The sequence below is a fragment of the Haliaeetus albicilla genome, chromosome 7, assembly GCF_947461875.1.
Source record: "Haliaeetus albicilla chromosome 7, bHalAlb1.1, whole genome shotgun sequence".
Taxonomy (NCBI): domain Eukaryota; kingdom Metazoa; phylum Chordata; class Aves; order Accipitriformes; family Accipitridae; genus Haliaeetus; species Haliaeetus albicilla.
The window spans coordinates 36231151-36248841 of record NC_091489.1 but is presented as its reverse complement, the minus strand read 5'-3'; the positions used below and the strand labels follow the sequence as shown (position 1 = coordinate 36248841).

The following is a 17691-nucleotide window of genomic DNA, read 5'->3' as shown; positions in this document are numbered from 1 at the left end:
CACGAGATCAAGAGGTCTGAAGTCATGTCTCCAAGTTGGTCAATGCTAGGGGAAAAAGGTAGTAGAGTCCTGCTAAGAAAATGCAGACTACATACTGAAAAACTGTATAGCAGCACCGGGGGGGGGGGGGGGGAGGGGAGAAGATGGCTCAGCTATTCTGGAACCAATACATAGTCATCAGAAATATTTATACCATGATGATTTTAGACACTTGAAGTGCTTGCAATTAATTGTTGTAGTTTATCCCATTTTCCAGTAAGGGAGGCTGGGAGCTTTAAAAGCTGAACTTTGTTATATAAACATCACATATAAAGAAGCTCATATGCATCTCTGAAAGTTCATTTAATGTTAAGAGTTGAAGGCCAGGCAGGAATAATACATGTTGTTTGGTGTTAGTGTATTCAAATGTATTTTAAAATCCTGGATCCCAGGAAGTTGTCTGTTGAACTTCTTTTTCTTCATAACAGATAATTTCATCTCCAATACTGAATTCTATATGCTTGTCCAAACTCAATCCACAATCCATACCCGTTTTTATTACCTGGACATCATCTTTATGATGCCTCAGTGATGATAAAGATCCTACAAAGAGAAAGTGCATCAAAGAAAGAGAGCCCACTAATGTCAGAGCATGAAAATGTTTTGGTTTGCCCTTCTTAGAGAATTAATGTTTCACCTTGTAGCTACAAATTGAAAGCAAGAAAAAATAGGGACTGTGAGCACTTTCAGCTAATCAAAGTCAGACATCAGTCCTTTTCAGCAGGTAAAGCCTGTGATGCTACTGCTTTCCTAGCAGCGTTGGTAGTTGTTAGAAAAAAGTCTGGCTAACAGCACAGTGGCTCTAGTTGAAGCAACTCCATCCTAAATCACATACAGGATCGCCCTACAATCGGATGCACACATTTTGCACTAACTCCACAGGGAAACAGCATCTAATTCTGAATGCAAATACACGTTTTATGGCAATTGCACTTACCTTTCCAAATAACATCCCCATTACGGATTAACTTAAATTTCATTTTTTTGTCTAGCAGCCCCTTCTGTACTCTGCATCCAGCTACCGGAATTTTGCTTTTTCCTACTGTAACAGAGAAGATGTTGAGAACAGAAGCTTCCCCTAAAAGAAAAAAGTAAAGTTGTATGAAGCACACAAGAATAACAAACTCGCAATAAGTAGAAGCAAGGTACGCTCTTCCACTTGCCCAGCTTTATAACAAAACAGAAAAGCAACTACAGAGGGATAGGAAATGTTCCTATTGTATCAAATATTTCATTGGAGAATAAAAGGCCACATTACGAAGCAAAAATTTAACAGTCAACAAAGACTCACCTATTGTGTTCTCTACCACAGACAGGGGTAGTCTGCTATTTAGCTCATCTTTCAAGTCTTCAATAAATTTGTAGATGATATCGTGAAGTTTAATTTTTATTCCCTTTTTAGCAGCCAGCTGTTTAATGCTGTCATTGGCTTTCACACTGAATCCAAATACAACACCTGATAAATAAAAATTGGCAAGTGATGACTACAAGAGATCGCTCTTTAAGTGAAAGTGTCTGCTGTGTCTATTCTGTATGTTGAACTTGCAGCACAGGTTAGAATTAGTGGTCAGCAAAACAAGAAACAGCATTTTACTACTGCTTCCCTTTTAAGGAGGGACCATTTACTTTGCCCACTATTGCACATCGACTGCTACTAACCTTGTATCAAGACAAATGGCTCAAAAAAACCCTCACAGAAAAGTTCCCTGATGACAGAACGGGAGGTATCAAAGCAGAAACTAAGGCTTACACACAGCTCACCAGAGCTTACGTAAAGGGACAAGGACCTCCCATTTTTGGGCTGGAAAAACAGCTTGTTTGTCCAAATTAAGCTGGAAGTACACTCTAAATCATTCTCATCCAGCTGTGGACTAGCAGGTCCAAGGACCACACACCCTCTACAGCAGGTGAGAATTATAGGGTATGAACAAGAACAACTAACAGTCTTTCCAATTACCTCCCTGAGCAAAAGGAAATTCTTTTGTAACCTACTTTACTAGCTTTGCCCTGTTTTGAAGAGTCAAGAGTTTAACCTTAACAACTACTGGCAACAGCTTGTCAGAGTCCTTCCATTTTCATGAGATTTTTAGCCTTCCCTGCCCGCGCTACTGTTTGTTGTTACAGGGAACATTTTCAAGATACATGTAAGTTTACCTTATTGATGCTGCTAATTATTATTGAGAAAACAAAACCAGAATGAGACCTACCCATTTCAATGAAGAGTTTGTACTAATTGTAAATGGATTTTTAAATATACACTCACCATTAAATGCTTCAGCAAGATTTATATCGGTTTCACTGATATCTCCCATTCCAAAATGGATGATATCCAATTTACATTCATCTTCAGCATCATAGCTGTCCAGAATGTTCAGAATAGCTTCAACAGATCCATCTACATCACCTGCGTATACAAATGGAAGCATTGCTGACTTTGTATACACCAAAGAAACACTGAAGTAGAACTAAGGAAATGACAACTCCCATGCAACAAAGTCTTTTGACATCTGTCATTCTCACTGTATTTTCAGTAGCATGTTAAAATACATCTAACAAGTCTACTAATTCCAAAAATGAACCGAATAAATACAATAGGACCAGAGGCTGTCATTTTCAGGTCAAGTTTGCATAGTTTTTCAGCTACTACCATCACTGCTTATGTATCACTAAATGTGAGGTCAAACCAAGTTCCTCCTGTCCCACTTGAACCAACACATAATTGTTCTTGTCCTCCATTTTGCTGATGCAGTACTGCTGCTCATATAGCTTGTATTTTTTTTTAATATATATTTTTTAATTTATATATATTTAGGCAGTCATATGGGTTTTACTCAGGAGTTCCTACATAAGGGGGTTGGGCTCATAAACTTTCCTGTTCCTCTGGCCCTGCTGGAAGCGCATCCTTCTGACCACTGGATGTTTTCTGATGCCCTGCCCCTTACTGAGAGAAGGTCAATAATCTGTTCAGTTTTAAGCTGATCAAACTTCTGGTAACAGACATTTAGTTAATAATTTAGAGCTATGCTTCAGATCGAGCATTTGAGAAGCACAAAAACAAAGGAGGAGTAAACAGAATAGGACAGCACCTTTAACAATTACTGATAGCACGTTTTTGTCCATCTCTGTTCTCTCTTTAGGCTTTGAAAACATTAGATGCTTATTGGCCTTGTACAGCACCGCTTTCCTCTGTCTCCAGGTCAGATGGACTAGCTTCTGTTGCTTCTTCTCATATTCCATCCTGTGTTCCTTCTGCTTTTCTTCAATAACTTCCATCTCCCTTTTCATCTTCTCCTGTTGTTCAACATAGGTTCTCCAAGCCACAACTTCATGCGCCCTTTGCTGTGGAGGAAACATTACCTTTCAAAGCATTGCATCAGAAAACTCCACATTAATGCAGTTTCATCCTTTTGCATCTTCTCTACAGGCTCACTCATTTTCTTTCATATTTAACAATAGATTTTGCTGCAAGGATGGCAGAGAATGAGCACAACAGCTTCCTCCCTGGGATACAACATCACCCAAGGCCTATTTTTACGGTATCTCCGCACTGGAGAGGAGAATAAATTACTGTTCATTCTTTCATGTGGTATTTGTCCAGCTCTCACAACACCTATTTCAAGCTATATTTTATGCATATTATTTTGTCAGAAACCAGTTCTCTCATTCTAAAATTAAAACACTGATACCATTAAGTACTGGACTGTTCTCCAGGTAAAATGATAGTGTAATCCTGTGAAAGAGAAAAGTCCTCCGTGCCTTTAGAAAAGGAACACGTTAAACATATCCCAGATTACCCCAGCAGAAGCCATTCAGGACTCCAGTCATTGCAAACAAAGTGTGGAGGAAGGCAGGATGACCATGAGAAGCAAAAGCATGAACCAAAGGTGATTCATCTTTAATTCCAGAGACAGCCTGCTTTCTTCATGTGACTGTAAAGCAGGTTAATCTGGGTGCATGGAGATGAGGAGAGGACAGTCTGGCAGGGGAGAGGTGGGGAGAGTGGAAAATAAAGAGGCAATATGCAAATCCTCATTCCTCTTACAGAACACCTAGCTCAGGTCTGTTAATACCCCTGCTCGGCCTTCATCTTTCGTCAGATTACCCAAGTTATTTAGAATGAAAGCTATCACTTATTTTTTAACTCAGCTCCTTCTCATCCTGCCATATAAAGTTTCCATTAAACAGCTTTTTCTGTACCTCAGATTCTACTTCAAGGATTTCATCTCCCGCTGAAGGGACTTCCTTCCAGCCCATGATTTCCACTGGGATGCCTGGAGAGGCTGCATCTACAGCTTTGCCATTCTCATCAAACATGAAACGCACTTTTGCCCAGGTCTTCCCTGCAACCAGAACACAGCCTTTCCTCAGAGTTCCTCTTTGGATGATGGCTGTGGTAACTGGACTAGTGAAGTGCAGAGGAAAAAAAAAAAACAGACAAAATTAAAGTGACTCCTGACAGTTTTCATGGTTAGCACAGGTAAGCAAAGACAAAACAGAACATACTTGTGATCGATCACAGGCAGAATATTCCTATGACACTTTTTATTAGAGCACTAATAAAATTTCAAAGTGACTTGCAAAAGCCCAAAACCTGTACTGTACTCTTTTCATTTCTGCAGATCAATACAAAACTTGGCATTTGTGAAATCAGCAACAGACTGATTTTACACATTAAGTGACACTCCACCTTGTGCAAAAACCCCAAACCCCAACAACTTTCTAGAATTCAACACTTCAATGCTTTAGTTACAAACACTGCAAAGAAACTATTACAGTTTTATCTAAAAACAACAACAAAAAGTTCAATGTTAAACATAAATATTGAGGTACAAACCACCTGAACAGTATCTCTCCATTGTTACAAATGGCTTCATTAAAGTTGGAAAGGTGGCAGATTACTTACCCTTTCCCTTTGTCTTTGCGAGACTCAATTACAGTCCCCTCTACCAAACCTGTGGAATCTGCCTTCAGTTCTAACACCTCTGCTAAAGCAACAGTTGCTTCTGCTAAAACCATCAGGTTTTCACCCTGCATAAAACCACGCACAAAATAATATATAAAGAATAAAGGAAACACCAAACGCCCAATAAAAGTAAGATCAGAGTTGAAATCTTAGTGCCAAATTCCCCCATTTAATTCAGAATTTCTAACAATGCAATACAGTCCAATAGCACAGATCCCTTTGCCTTCAAGGCAAGATGGCACTGAAGTAATGAACTATTAAGACTGCTGCTCAGCCAGTCCAGAATGCACAAAACATTCGGAAGGACAGTTTCTCTGCTTCTCTGTTCATAGCATCCAGGTCAAGCATGCAGAAAAAGACCTTGCAATATTCTGCTACAAGTACATTAGTAATACAAATTAAAAAAACCCAAAACCCAAACAAAACACCTGAACAGCCAAATTGAAACTTGATGACATCTACCACCCAGTCAAGACTCCAGGACATCAAAGAGACAAAACTGTTGGTCTGTTTTCTTTTTTTTTTCCCCTTTGTTCTAATTACATTTTATTTTTGAGAACAGGTACAATGAGCTAGCTGTCAGTCATCAGATCCAGGTCTACGGGAAATTAGGGCAAAACATATGCTACAGAGGTGAATGGAGAAGCCATTTTTATGTACGCCTATTTTAAGTGTAAGGGCATGACTTCAAAAGGTCTTGAACTTGCCTGAAATTTTAGAAAATTACTTGGGATGCATTTAGAAAGATAGCAATAAGGCTAAGGCACTGCTTCATCAGTTTGGAAAACACTACTTTGGCCACCACAAACCTCAAGTTCAGATTTTAATTTGGTTTTTACCTATCAGTTGTTTGCAAGGATAAGATGGTAAATCTTGTAAGACTGCTATGAAACTATGTTCCTGTGATTAGGCATGTGTTAGGAAAATATTTATTCACCCTTGTTTGAATTTTTCTCCTCATGCATAGCGTTATCACCAACATTGATTTTGCACTGATTCCATACAGTGAGCAAATATATGAGGAAACAGAAATTAGGGTTAACCTGAAAAATATCCACTAAATTTCCAGAAGAAAAATGAGATTATTATTGCTCACTGAAGGTCTGAGCCTCAAAATACGATATGAGCATGTTTCAAATAATTCTGGTGAGAGCCAGCAGCGCTTGGCTCATGGTAAGGTGTCAAATACCAGGAAGATAAGCATTTTATTTTCCAGTTGCCAAATAAAAATGCAGCTGTATGCATATATTAGATACCTAGGAACACCAAAATTTTTTCCACCAAAACTTTACCTTGAGTGCAGAAATATTTACAGCTTGAACGTCACCTCCAAACTCTTCACAGACCACATCATGAGCCAGCAATTCCTTCTTTACTCTTTCAGGATCAGCTTCAGGTTTGTCACACTTATTAATGGCGAGGATAAGAGGAACTAAAAAGAGAACAAACTCATTACCAACCTAACAAAAACTTGCTGCTACTAGCACGACTGCAGTGAAAGGTTAGAGCAGGTTATGACCACTTAGAACAAATCATCTCACTTGGTGCCTATTGAGCAGCCACTGAGATCTGAGCAACCGTGTGTAAGCTAGAGGAGTTACCCTAACATGGGAAGGGAAAAAAACCCCCGACAATAAACCCCGCACACACCCCCTTTGAGTGCTCTTCTGGCAAACCTGCAAGTCCTGCAAAAAAAATATTAGTATTTTACTCTCTCTATGTATTACTGCAACATTCAGTGTATTTTTCAAACACCTTCCCAGGGGAGAAGGAATGGGACTACAACAGTTACTTCCCAAGCTCTGTGGATTACAATTCAAGGAGTTTCTTTTGAGAGGTGAATAAACGTTTGCAAAGCACTCATTATTTGAACTGCATAGTAACACACATCTTGTATATTAACTTTGTGTACTGGGCTTGCCACTCACTTCAAAACGTACCATTAACAAAGTTAAACGCCATACCTCCTGCATTTTTAGCATGTTGAATGGATTCTATAGTTTGTTGCATTACTCCGTCTTCTGCTGCTACAACCAGTATGACGATGTCAGTAACATTGGTACCTCTTGCTCGCATGGCTGAAAAAGCTGCATGTCCAGGAGTATCAAGAAAAGTTATCTTTTCCCCAGAGGGCAAATGCACTGTGAAAAAACGCGTATGGTATGTTTTAAAATCAGCATTTCACATAGCTTTATTTGACCTATTGTACATCAAGCATCACTCCTTCAAGAACTTTCTTAATAATAGTAACATATTTTAGGCAGACAGGTAACTGTTGGCATGGAGGTCAAAGGTGCTTTTAACTCCTCAGGAAAGAAAAAGTGCCCTGGAATCCTTCATAATCCAAAATAGTCTAAATATAATTTCAACTCCGCAGATAATACACTTCAAAGTCCCATCCACACTTATGGCAGTTATCACAAGTTATGATTTCCTTTTTCACTGCTTACATACAAACTGTTTATGCCACGACATTTTTCGCCCAATGAACTGGCAGCAAGTCAGCCCGCTATACAAGACGGAGAGTAAACCATTTTATACACAAGCACGTACACTTCAATCATACCAAGAAAAGCACCAATGTGTTGCGTAATGCCTCCTGCTTCCATTGATGCCACTTGAGTTTTTCGTAGACTGTCAAGTAAGGTTGTTTTCCCATGATCCACGTGGCCCAAGATAGTAACAACCGGGGGCCGTGGGGTTAGTACTGCTGGGTCTGCAGGAGGCCTACAATTAGAACAAGAACTTCTTTTGTAAGTACCAAAAAAGTTTACTGAGAGACATGCATGTCCACTATGGTTAATGAAGAGCCATTTACCAGAACTTAGTGATCAATAGGTGAGGCTAGCTTCTCCCCACCATGATCATAAATCCTAGCTACACAACACAGTTAGCCCTCTTAGTCTTACTCCTGCATCAATTAATACAGCAATTCGGTATATCAAAGAAGAATTGGCTTTTCTTCAGTTTTATGGCCAAAGAAATCAAAATAGTAAGCTTTACCTTTTAAAAATTATCAGATTGTGGCCATATCAGGTATTATCAACATACCATCACAATAAAGAAAATACAGTACATGAAAAACACTTGCAGAAACAAACAGGATAAAAAGACCCAAAAAGAACAGAGCTTACCTTTTCACAGCATCTGTGTTTTCTCTTTCTTTTTCCTCTTTCAGTTTTGCTGATTTATACTTCATTCCTGATTTTTTAACAATCAGCTTGATATGGTCTTCATATAAGACAGAATCTGGTTCCAGTGAATCAAGGTCAACGTCTGTGTATAGCAGTGCTTCATAAATATGATCTGAAGAAAAAAATAAAGGCACTTAACAATTAAATCCACAAAAACATGTGGGACAACCCCACCACCACCACTTCATACAGTTTAAGACTTTTTCATTAGTAGTTTGTAACATGCTAATATGTTTCATTCACCAAGCGTTTTCCCTTTAGTTAGATTTATCTAAAAGTTCCTGTTATGCTACATACTTGCAAGAATGAAGAACTTGATTCAGAAAGGTATACTGAAAACGACTGCCTTATTAGATGCTACAATCTTATTTTTCACTCAGATTTTCATAGACTACTTTCCCATTAACCCCTAAGAACAAACCAAATGAAACTCATCTAAATCAAATAGCTAAGAAGCAATTCAAGGAGGAAGGAAATTTGATAAATCTGTTCATATGCCACCTTCCTTCGTGGTAAAGATACAGAACATACTGCAGCAGTCAAAAATTACTACCTATTGACCTAAGTACCACTACAAATCTATATCAGAAATGTACAGCAAGACATGACAGACTTTTCTGCTTCTCTCCTCATTGCTGAGAGGGAAGTTTGCCAGAAAAAGTACCCAGCTGGATAAAAAGACATTGGGGATTGGTATTACGCAGGTATGGAATTACTTCAAATGTCAATAGTCAAAACATGCTAGTAACCCTCCTAAAACATCATTGAAAGCTGGTCAAGCTGAGCCGCTATACAACCAGGAATGGTTCATGGGATTAAAAGCACAAGCTTGCTTCTGTAAGCCAGTTGTTAGGGCAGTCACCTCAAGAGGGGAGTGTTTCCAGACAAGTCCTGCCTGCTCCCAGTAATCGAATGACTGTTTTAATGAAATACATATTGCTCCTGAATCCAAGATTCCTGCTCCCAGGGTTGGAATAGGGACTGAAGCTCTTTTGTGCCTTCCCTCTTTAGCCATGAATTCTTTCTCACAGGGGTCCAGCTTCGACAAACCAGGGTGCAACATTTCTCCTTCCAGAATAATTTAGCACTTAGGAAACACAATCATAAAGAGCAGTCTACATGGATCTGAAGCCTTTCTGCTGGAGACAGAAGAGAGTCCTGGCTTCTTCACATCAAAGTGTCTTGCCTGGTACTTTGGACAGCCCGACTTTTTTTCCTTGTGAGTCTGCCATTGTGTCTACCAACATTTTCTTTGCCATGGGCGCAGTCTACCTGGCTAAGGGAGGGATTAGCACCCACTAACTAATGCCACTGTACTCATCTTTGCCTTTACCACTCATGAAAGTGGCATGATAGATTTTTAACTGCTGTGTTTCATTCAATCTCAAACAACAGAGCAGGCTCTCACCTATATCTTTACCCATAGCTCGTGCAAGTTCCTCAACAGTCATCTTCTGCCTTATCTCCACTTCACCTTTTGTCAGTGCTATCTTCTTTTTCTTCTTTTTTGTCCCCTACATGGAATGAGAGATGTATATAGGAACACATAGCTGACATAAACTAAGAAATAATAAACACAGTATTAAAAAGACAATGGTCTCAAGCTATATGATATAAATGCATCTTTTTTTACTACAATACTAATGAATTACAATAAATGAATGACTTAACAGATTGTACTGAGTATTTAAAACATATAGCATACTATACGTAAATATTTTTTCATTTTTAATTTTTCAAAACAAGGAAAAAATCAACAAAATTTTCATTTTTGTTTGTAATAACTTCCTCCTGCCTCTGCGAGATTCACGATGCTGCTGGCATAAGCACTTTAAGTCAATATTTGAGAGGGAGTCACAATACAGTCATAGATTAAGTACATTTTGTCTTACAAATGTATAAGAACTTCTCTATATTCATTAATAAAGCTCTTTTTTTTTTTAATTAAAATGCTCAAACTGAGCTCTTGTACTTTGAAATTTCACATAAAAACAGAGATTACTGGATTTTATTAATTACCTCCTTTGTAGCTAGATGTCTGCATTGCAGTAAGGCAACACTGATTAATTTGTCTTTTTGCCAGAACTGCGGATACAGAAGAACAGACCACACGGGATGCGCAGATGATTGCACAGGCTTCCATTGTGCTCTGTAAACTTTTCTGTAGGAGAGAGTACGCAGCTGCCGGCAAGCAACACGTAACTGCACCAGATTTTCAAACTGTAGTATCAACCCTCGATTCATTTCCTCACTGAAACTATAAACAACACACTGAAATCAGTCTCAAAGCTGAAAGATCCTCTTTCCTATAATAATATGGACAGGAACACAAGGCACAAATGTTATCTTTCAAAACAGGCTTTTTAACGCTGAGAAAGTTGAGCTATTTAGTAACTGTTTCAGTTTTTCAGTTTCCTTAAGTACTTCACCTTTCTCCACTGTCCCACTGCAGACACACAGATTTACTAATACTGCCACAGCTTACAAATCTTTCACCTATCTCCAATGATCTTTAATATAAACTACTAAAGTCCCCATTTCAGGTTCTTTGATGCTACCTAGGAAAAAAGGGGTATTTGCACTCCTCATGCTATACTGATAGAGGGATCCAGGTGCAACCTACCTCTCTAAGCCAGTAAAACACATTTGCAAAATGTCGCTTACATGAGCATATACCCCCACTAAAAGACTATAGTGTTGTAGTAATACCAGCGTTGTCACATGGACAGAGATGTCCTTTGAGGCTAAGCCCTGGCTTAGCAATTAAGCTTTCCAAGATGCTTCTATCAGATCATCCCACATCTTGTTTTAACCATCTTAACTTTGGTCTGAGTAATTTTGCTAATTATCCTGTACAACAGTCTCCTATTTGAACTTCTCTCCTTGTTCAGAGTTGCCTATTTCGTCCTTCTGCTCAGTGATACCATTCTCTGCACCTTCTGTGTCTTCTCTCAAAAAAGGTGGCTTTGTACCATCTTCCAAGCAGCTCCAAATGAGTGAAATGCTATCAGTTCCTCTCAGAATGACTGCGGTCCCTTTAAAAACTCTCGTCTCCGGCTACCTGCAGGAAGTGAGCAGATGACAAACTAACCAACCAAAAGCAACTTTTTTTCTTTTTCCCCGCCCCTAAAGAGAACTTTAAAGGGGCAGAATCGGTAAAACCGAGGGGCTGCTGCAAGACGCTGCATACACCGAAAACTAACATAAGGTCAAGGCGAGGCTGGACAAGCTCACAAAGGAGAAATCCACGCGAGGTTGCTAACTGCAAAGAAACCACTCCTGGCTCTCGGAGCCCGCGGGTCACCACTGGCCGGGACAGGCGCACCCCTCTAGCTCGTACTGCTCTCACGCTCATCGTTTTGGCTACTACTGCAGAGAAGCCGCCAGGCTACACAGGCCTTTCGCCTAACAAACCGCTTTCACCCCCGGGGGAGGAGGGAGAGGAGGGGAACCAACATGAACGGCTGCCTCAGAAACAGTCCCACCCTGCTGCGAGCGGAACTACACCGCAACGACCCCCACCGTGCGGCCGCCAAGCTCCCGAGACCCGCCAGCTGCAGCCCTCCCCGCAACCGCAGCCCCCCATACCCTTCCCCGCTGTCCCCCGCCCCGGGACAGCGCTGGCCTGGCCTGGCCTGGCCTGCCCTGCCCGGCCCTCCGCCCTGACAGACCCGCTGAGGGAACCCAACGCCCGCTCCCCCTCTGCCCGCCTCGTCCTCCCCACCTGAAGCCGGGCGAGCCGCTCTCTGCGCACGCGCAGGGTGGAGGGAGGGCACCGCGCCGGCGCAGTGGCGGCCGGCGGCGCGCGCCACCACGCTCGGCTTCCCGGGCGGGGGCGGAGCCTCTCCTCACAGGAGGCGGGACATCCCCTCGCAGGACGGTCCCGGGCGGGGGCGGAGCCTCTCCTCGCAGGAGGCGGGAGATCCCCTCGCAGGACTAGGGTCCCGGGCGGGGGCGGAGCCTCTCCTCACAGGAGGCGGGACATCCCCTCGCAGGACGGTCCCGGGCGGGGGCGGAGCCTCTCCTCGCAGGAGGCGGGAGATCCCCTCGCAGGACTAGGGTCCCGGGCGGGGGCGGAGCCTCTCCTCACAGGAGGCGGGAGATCCCCTCGCAGGACTAGGGTCCTGGGCGGCGCCGACCCGAAGGCTGCCGGCCTTCTCCGAGCCGTCTTACCCTCGTCCTAGGGTTTCGGGAATTAGTTTTTATATATATATATATATATACACACATATATATATACACACACACTTAAATTTGGTTTTCTCCTGCCTGCCAGGAGATGGTCGCTTTTCTTTGCAATGTCCTCCTGCCCACCTTCAGTCTAAAGCTTTAACGTGGCTGATTTTTTTGAAAGTTCTCCCTAATTTGGCATCTGGAAAATAATATCACTTAGTAGACTAGGGAAAAAAAAACCAAAAAACTAAGAAGAAGCTCTGTAAGTGGTTTTTGAAAAATCCTTAATGTTCCCTCGCTAATGCCTTTTGTAAAACCCAGAGATAATCCCAGGTTACATGCTATGACATCCTTTAGCCTTGGGGTCCGCTTGGGACAGCACTGCTTCTAGGGCCACCTCCACCAGGTGGCTGCAAACGGCGTGTTACGAGTCATAACCGTCATTTCCTCCACCTATGTTTGAGCTGTGTGTTTGACAGGCTTTGCCCGTAATGCGGGACTTGCGGCACTTCACACAGGTGGTTTTCTGCATGCTTGCAATGGGTGGTAGCTACGTGTTTTGCTGCCCTCAGTATCTTGCTTCAGCAAGTATTCGGTCATTTATGCCGAGCACTGACAAAAAAAAAGCATCCTGTATTTCAAAGGCACCATCTGCTTATGAATGTGCCAGCTGCTGATACCTTATAATGCACAGGGCCCTCGAGTGTTTCTCCAGAGGTAAAATGGGAAAAATAATCTCACATAAATCACAGTAAAAAAAGCTTAAATATCAAAGGTTGTGTAAAGGGCATTAAATGCAGTCTGTGTTCCTGCACAGGGAGACAAGTCAGGCAGAAAGACGGTGCAAGCACACAGACACCACAGAGCTGCTGGCCCGCATGCTGAGGGCAATGCGTCCTTCGTGCGATGGGACTGTCCGGTGAGTCTGGGATTGACCTGAAAAACGTTTTATTTGAAAGATAAATTTAGCATGCAGAACAGTCATCAGAGTTTACTGCAAATCTGCTTTTTGAGTTGATCTTCCGTTGGATGCTGCCTGGAAATCTTTCTGTGTGCTGCTGTAAGGCTCTGGGAATTAGCGTGGGATCACATTTTATCCACATGTCTCTTAACCACAGACTCATACTGTTTTAATTTAAAGCTTTATTACAGATTGCCTGTTTTTCTGAAGGGCAAACTGAAAACAAATAATTTCCTGATGTCATAGGTCAGGATGATGGTTTGGGTTGCAGAAATACTTTCCGCTTAACTATGTGGCTGTTAATGCTTGGCTTTGTCCCTTAGTTGCAATTCTTGATTATTATTGGTTGCCTTTAAAAAAACACATTTGATTATGCAGTTCTGATTTTTAGTGTGTAGCTTTAACTGAGTAGCTTACCTGAGTCTGATTTTTCTGGCTTTGAATTTTTCTCAACTTCCTTACTTAACAGCAACATTTTCAGCAAAACTGTACATAGGCAACAAGCTAGCATCTGAAATTAGAATAAACACAGGTACAAAAAATTTAATACGTATATGTCTGAGAGAAATACCTATTTTGAAACCAGTATTTGAAACAAATAGAGCTCACACTGGACGTGAACTGCATGGGAGGGGAGGTACAGGGAGTCATACGGAAAAGTGTTATGGAGAGCTTTGTTCTCCAGCTAGGTGAGGCTGAAGGAGGATGGCAGGAGGCTCATGGAGCGGCAAGACGGGAGGGACAGCTGGATTTTTCTGCCCCTAAGGAGACAGCAAGCTCTGGTCTCTGGTGTGTCACAGGACCACGGAACTGCAGAGGTGGGAAGGCCACTCTGGAGATGGTCTCAATCCCTGGCTCAAGCAGGGTCAGTAGACAGCGAGCAGGCTGCCTGGGATCATGTCCCATGGGGTTTGGAGGATCTCCACAGACGGAGACTTTGGAGCCTCTCTGGGCACCCCGTTCCCATGTTTGGCTTTAAGGCAGGGGCCTCAGCAACTGGCTCCTATTGCCCGGCTTTCAGCTTGACCCGATGGCCAAGACTGCTAATTTTTTGTAGTGCGCTCCGTGCTCGCACACTTCAGCTCTAAATTAGAACAAAAACCCCAAAACAACTTCCACATTAGACATGTTACAGCAATAATGCGTTCAGCTGTTATACCCAGCTCTGAAGCTTCGGGGTTTTTTTTGCCTTATGAAAACTTACTGCAAAAGTATTCTCTTTACAGCTCACTTCGAGCTCAGAAGCTGCTGACGGACCTCGTTCAGCGGCCTGGCTCTACTGCAGCCTTCCCGGGGCCGGCAGGGACGGCGGGCTGCCGTGTGAGAGGCAGGACGCCATTTCAACGCCACGGCAGGCGCCGCTCGACAGGGCGCTGCCCGACGGGAGGGGCGGAGGGGGCGGCTTTCCCGCCCGTCCCGCCTGGCCCCGGCGGAGCGGGACGGCGATGGCGGCGGCGCCGGAGCTGCGGGAGTCGCTGGCGCAGCGGCTGCGGGACTTGGGGATCGCCACGGTCACCGCCGAGCACCCCCAGGTAAGGGCCGCCACCGCCGTCTCTCCCTGCGGGCCTTGGCGCTGTCCCGGCCCCTTCCGAGGGGGCTGGGCCGGCAGCGGCCCGCCGCGCTGCCTCTCGGCACCCTCCGGATCTTTTTTAAATCCGGCAATAAAAGTCTACGCGCCAACAGGATAGAGCAGGTTACACGGAAGTTTTGTGCCCTATGCGCGATTTTTTAGGATGATTAGTTATCAATATGGAATGTCTCACCAAATGGACCTACAGGGCCTGGGCCTGGCAGGCAACATTTGGGGTTTTTTTGGGCAATTCCGAGCACAGACGTCGAGTTGCGTCCCCTCCACGTTTCTGTCCCCCAGATCCCCTTTTGCCCTCCAGTTCCCCTCCAGTTCCAGGAGCTGCGGCCCATTCACTTTTTCACCACAAAGCCACCAGCCTGTAGGATGCTTTCCAAACTTTTTCTCACTCCAGTTAAAAGTGCACGCACCACGTCTTTCCAGCCTGTCTGTGGTGGAGCTGCAAAAAGGAATGCTGTCAGGCCTGCCTTTTTCAAGTGTGATACTTTTGCTGTATACATCAGACAGAGATGATTCAGACAGTGTGCAGGAACAGTATGTCACATTTTATTCATGTTTTTAAAATCTCTTCATAAAAGGGTACAGCTTTTAGGCTGAGTGTAACATTCAGTATTTTCTAAGTATTTAACAAAAGATAACCTGCCAGTACGCAACTAAAAGTCTTATGGGATACAGAGTCTCGCACAACACGGATTGTATTTTCCAGGTGTTCACTGTTGAAGAAATGATGCCCCATGTCCAACACATGAAGGGAGGTCACAGTAAAAACCTTTTTCTTAAAGACAAAAAGAAGAAAGGGTTCTGGCTGGTGACTGTTCTGCACAACAGGCAAGTCAATTTAAATGATCTTGCTAAAAAACTGGGTGTTGGAAGTGGAAACCTAAGATTTGCTGATGAAAACGCCATGCTGGAAAAGCTGAAAGTGGGCCAGGGCTGTGCAACACCTCTAGCCCTCTTCTGTGACCAGGGAGACGTGAGGTTTGTGCTGGATGCTGGCTTTCTGCAGGGCGGCCATGAAAAGGTGTATTTCCATCCAATGACAAATTCTGCAACCATGGGCTTAAGCCCCAATGACTTTTTGAAGTTTGTGAGATCGACAGGCCATGATCCCATCATCATACAGTTTGACGAAGATACGAAGTAGATGAAGCTCGCTTTTCTATTACTAGGCATAGATTTTGTAGAGCAAAACTGATGAAAGTCTCATTACAAATAAAATCTGAAAAAAAACCCAGGCTTACTCCTTTTTTATTTTTTTCAATTGTGTAAGTTTATATTGTATAATCTGGTGAGGAAAAAATACTGTCTTCAGGTTGTTAGAAGTTTAACAGAATACTCCTAAAAAGACATGTTTGCAATCTACCACTAAGTAACCAGTAAGTAGAGGTGTTATTTAAATAATGTTACACTGTTTATTGATAAAATGATTAAAACTGGAACTTTCTGTGCCTGGTACTGGCCTTGAAGGTTTAAACTTAACATCATTAGGAAGTAACAAATAACTTAAAAGTTCTAAAATACTTGTCAGTACACACAGGATGGAGATGTCTCAATTGTGTACCTGTACCCATTTATCTGCTACTACACATTGCTTTTTATTATTTTTACCTAATAAAAAACAACTCACCTACACTACAGAAAACGCATTTGATTGTCTATGTTTTTAGTTGCATTTTCACAGCATCCTCCCCTTGGGAAATGATGAAGTCTTCTGGTGATCGCCCCATGAAGACAGGAATGTGCCTCACCCCCTTCTCATGCCTCGCCCCTTTCTCGTGCCTCTCCAGAAACAGCAGAGCAGGAGGGAGCCCCCCGAGAGCAGGCAGGGGCGGGGGTGTGACCCACTACCAGCCTGCCTCCTGGCAGGAGTGCTCCAAGGAGGAATGTTAGTGGGGGTTCCTGACCAGGTGGAGTATTGTCCTGGTGGCACCTGGGAGGAAAGCCAATACAACCCAGAACTGTATTAACTTTTGTGCGCCTTTTCTACAGATTCACAAACCCATGGAGGACATGCATCTTCTCTGCTCCACCGTACCCTTAACCAGCACCTACAGGAGTGGGAAGAATGGTACAGCAAGTAGCTGTACTTGAGCTTCTCCATTCAGGAGAAGGGGACTGCATGTACAAACATCAGTGCGTTTAAGAGGCTGATGGGAGGCTGATTTGGCTTTCACTAGATGATATATATTTAGTATGGAAGAGTATCTACTGTCGCAAGAACAAGACCAGTACATTCTCAACATTAAAGTTCTAATCTAATCCTTTCTCCTCCTCTCTCCCGCATAAATGAATAAAATGCCCTCCAGACAGATCATGTGTTGAAGACAGAAGCAGCAGAAACTCCTTAAAGTCCCATAAACACACTGTACCCCCACAAAACCCAAAGACGGGGAGTAGTGAACACTAGGGGCAAAATCTGAAGATGATGGGGGGGAAAGGGGCTTTTGAACACAGCCTAACAAAAATGTCACATACAAGCCACACCTAAAGGCAAGCAGTAGTGTGAACACAAGTTGAGACAGAACAGAAATAAAGAATACAGAAGAGTGAAGAAAACACACGTAAAAGGACTTGCGATCTTGGATGACTATTTGCTGCTGCATCATGCTAAAGGATGCAATTACTAACAACGACAAAGGGAAACACTTCAAAAGAAACACAAGGCAAAAATCAGCCCATCTGACTCGGTCTCATTCTAGATGGCCAAGACACTTCTATGAGAACATCAACATTTGTGTGTTGGATTGTTTTTCCCCCCGTAAGAAAGTGAAAT

General features: G+C 42.9%; 2 protein-coding genes across 7 annotated transcripts; one reads left to right on the top strand and one right to left on the bottom strand.

Annotated features, from left to right (window-relative positions):
- Positions 1-323: 323 nt before the first annotated feature.
- Positions 324-11942, bottom strand: MTIF2 (mitochondrial translational initiation factor 2). Of its 6 annotated transcripts, XM_069787690.1 has the most exons (15): positions 11868-11942; positions 11133-11257; positions 10216-10453; positions 9605-9710; positions 8137-8308; positions 7569-7729; positions 6967-7143; positions 6295-6434; positions 4943-5067; positions 4237-4441; positions 3126-3378; positions 2303-2443; positions 1331-1495; positions 977-1117; positions 324-582 (listed from the first exon to the last, which is right to left on the bottom strand). In XM_069787690.1, exons 3-15 carry the CDS (start codon positions 10438-10440, stop codon positions 413-415), a joined length of 2181 nt encoding a protein of 726 aa, XP_069643791.1. In that variant the 5' UTR covers positions 10441-10453; positions 11133-11257; positions 11868-11942; the 3' UTR covers positions 324-412. The 6 variants fall into 6 exon arrangements, with proteins under 6 accessions (XP_069643791.1, XP_069643794.1, XP_069643792.1 ...); XM_069787693.1 differs by lacking the exon at positions 11868-11942 and having other exon boundaries at positions 10216-10502; positions 11133-11778; XM_069787691.1 differs by lacking the exon at positions 11868-11942 and having other exon boundaries at positions 10216-10447; positions 11133-11778.
- Positions 11943-14668: 2726 nt separating this feature from the next.
- On the top strand, positions 14669-16153 carry LOC104317075 (prolyl-tRNA synthetase associated domain-containing protein 1). The gene is made up of 2 exons (XM_069787688.1): positions 14669-14862; positions 15625-16153. The coding sequence occupies exons 1-2, from the start codon at positions 14776-14778 to the stop codon at positions 16060-16062; spliced, it is 525 nt and encodes a 174-aa protein (XP_069643789.1). The 5' UTR covers positions 14669-14775; the 3' UTR covers positions 16063-16153.
- The last annotated feature ends 1538 nt before the right edge of the window (positions 16154-17691 follow it).

What these genes read in the sequence shown, in the direction of transcription:
- MTIF2 (XM_069787690.1), bottom strand. Translation starts at nt 10,440, where the DNA reads ATGAATCGAGGGTTGATACTACAGTTTGAAAATCTGGTGCAGTTACGT. An exon ending in GACATCTAGCTACAAAGGAG is followed by an intron (nt 9,711 to 10,215) that starts GTAATTAATAAA and finishes CATTCCATGTAG; the next exon opens with GGGACAAAAAAGAAGAAAAA. An exon ending in TGTGGTAGAGAACACAATAG is followed by an intron (nt 1,118 to 1,330) that starts GTGAGTCTTTGT and finishes TTTTTCTTTTAG; the next exon opens with GGGAAGCTTCTGTTCTCAAC.
- LOC104317075 (XM_069787688.1), top strand. Translation starts at nt 14,776, where the DNA reads ATGGCGGCGGCGCCGGAGCTGCGGGAGTCGCTGGCGCAGCGGCTGCGG. An exon ending in TCACCGCCGAGCACCCCCAG is followed by an intron (nt 14,863 to 15,624) that starts GTAAGGGCCGCC and finishes TGTATTTTCCAG; the next exon opens with GTGTTCACTGTTGAAGAAAT.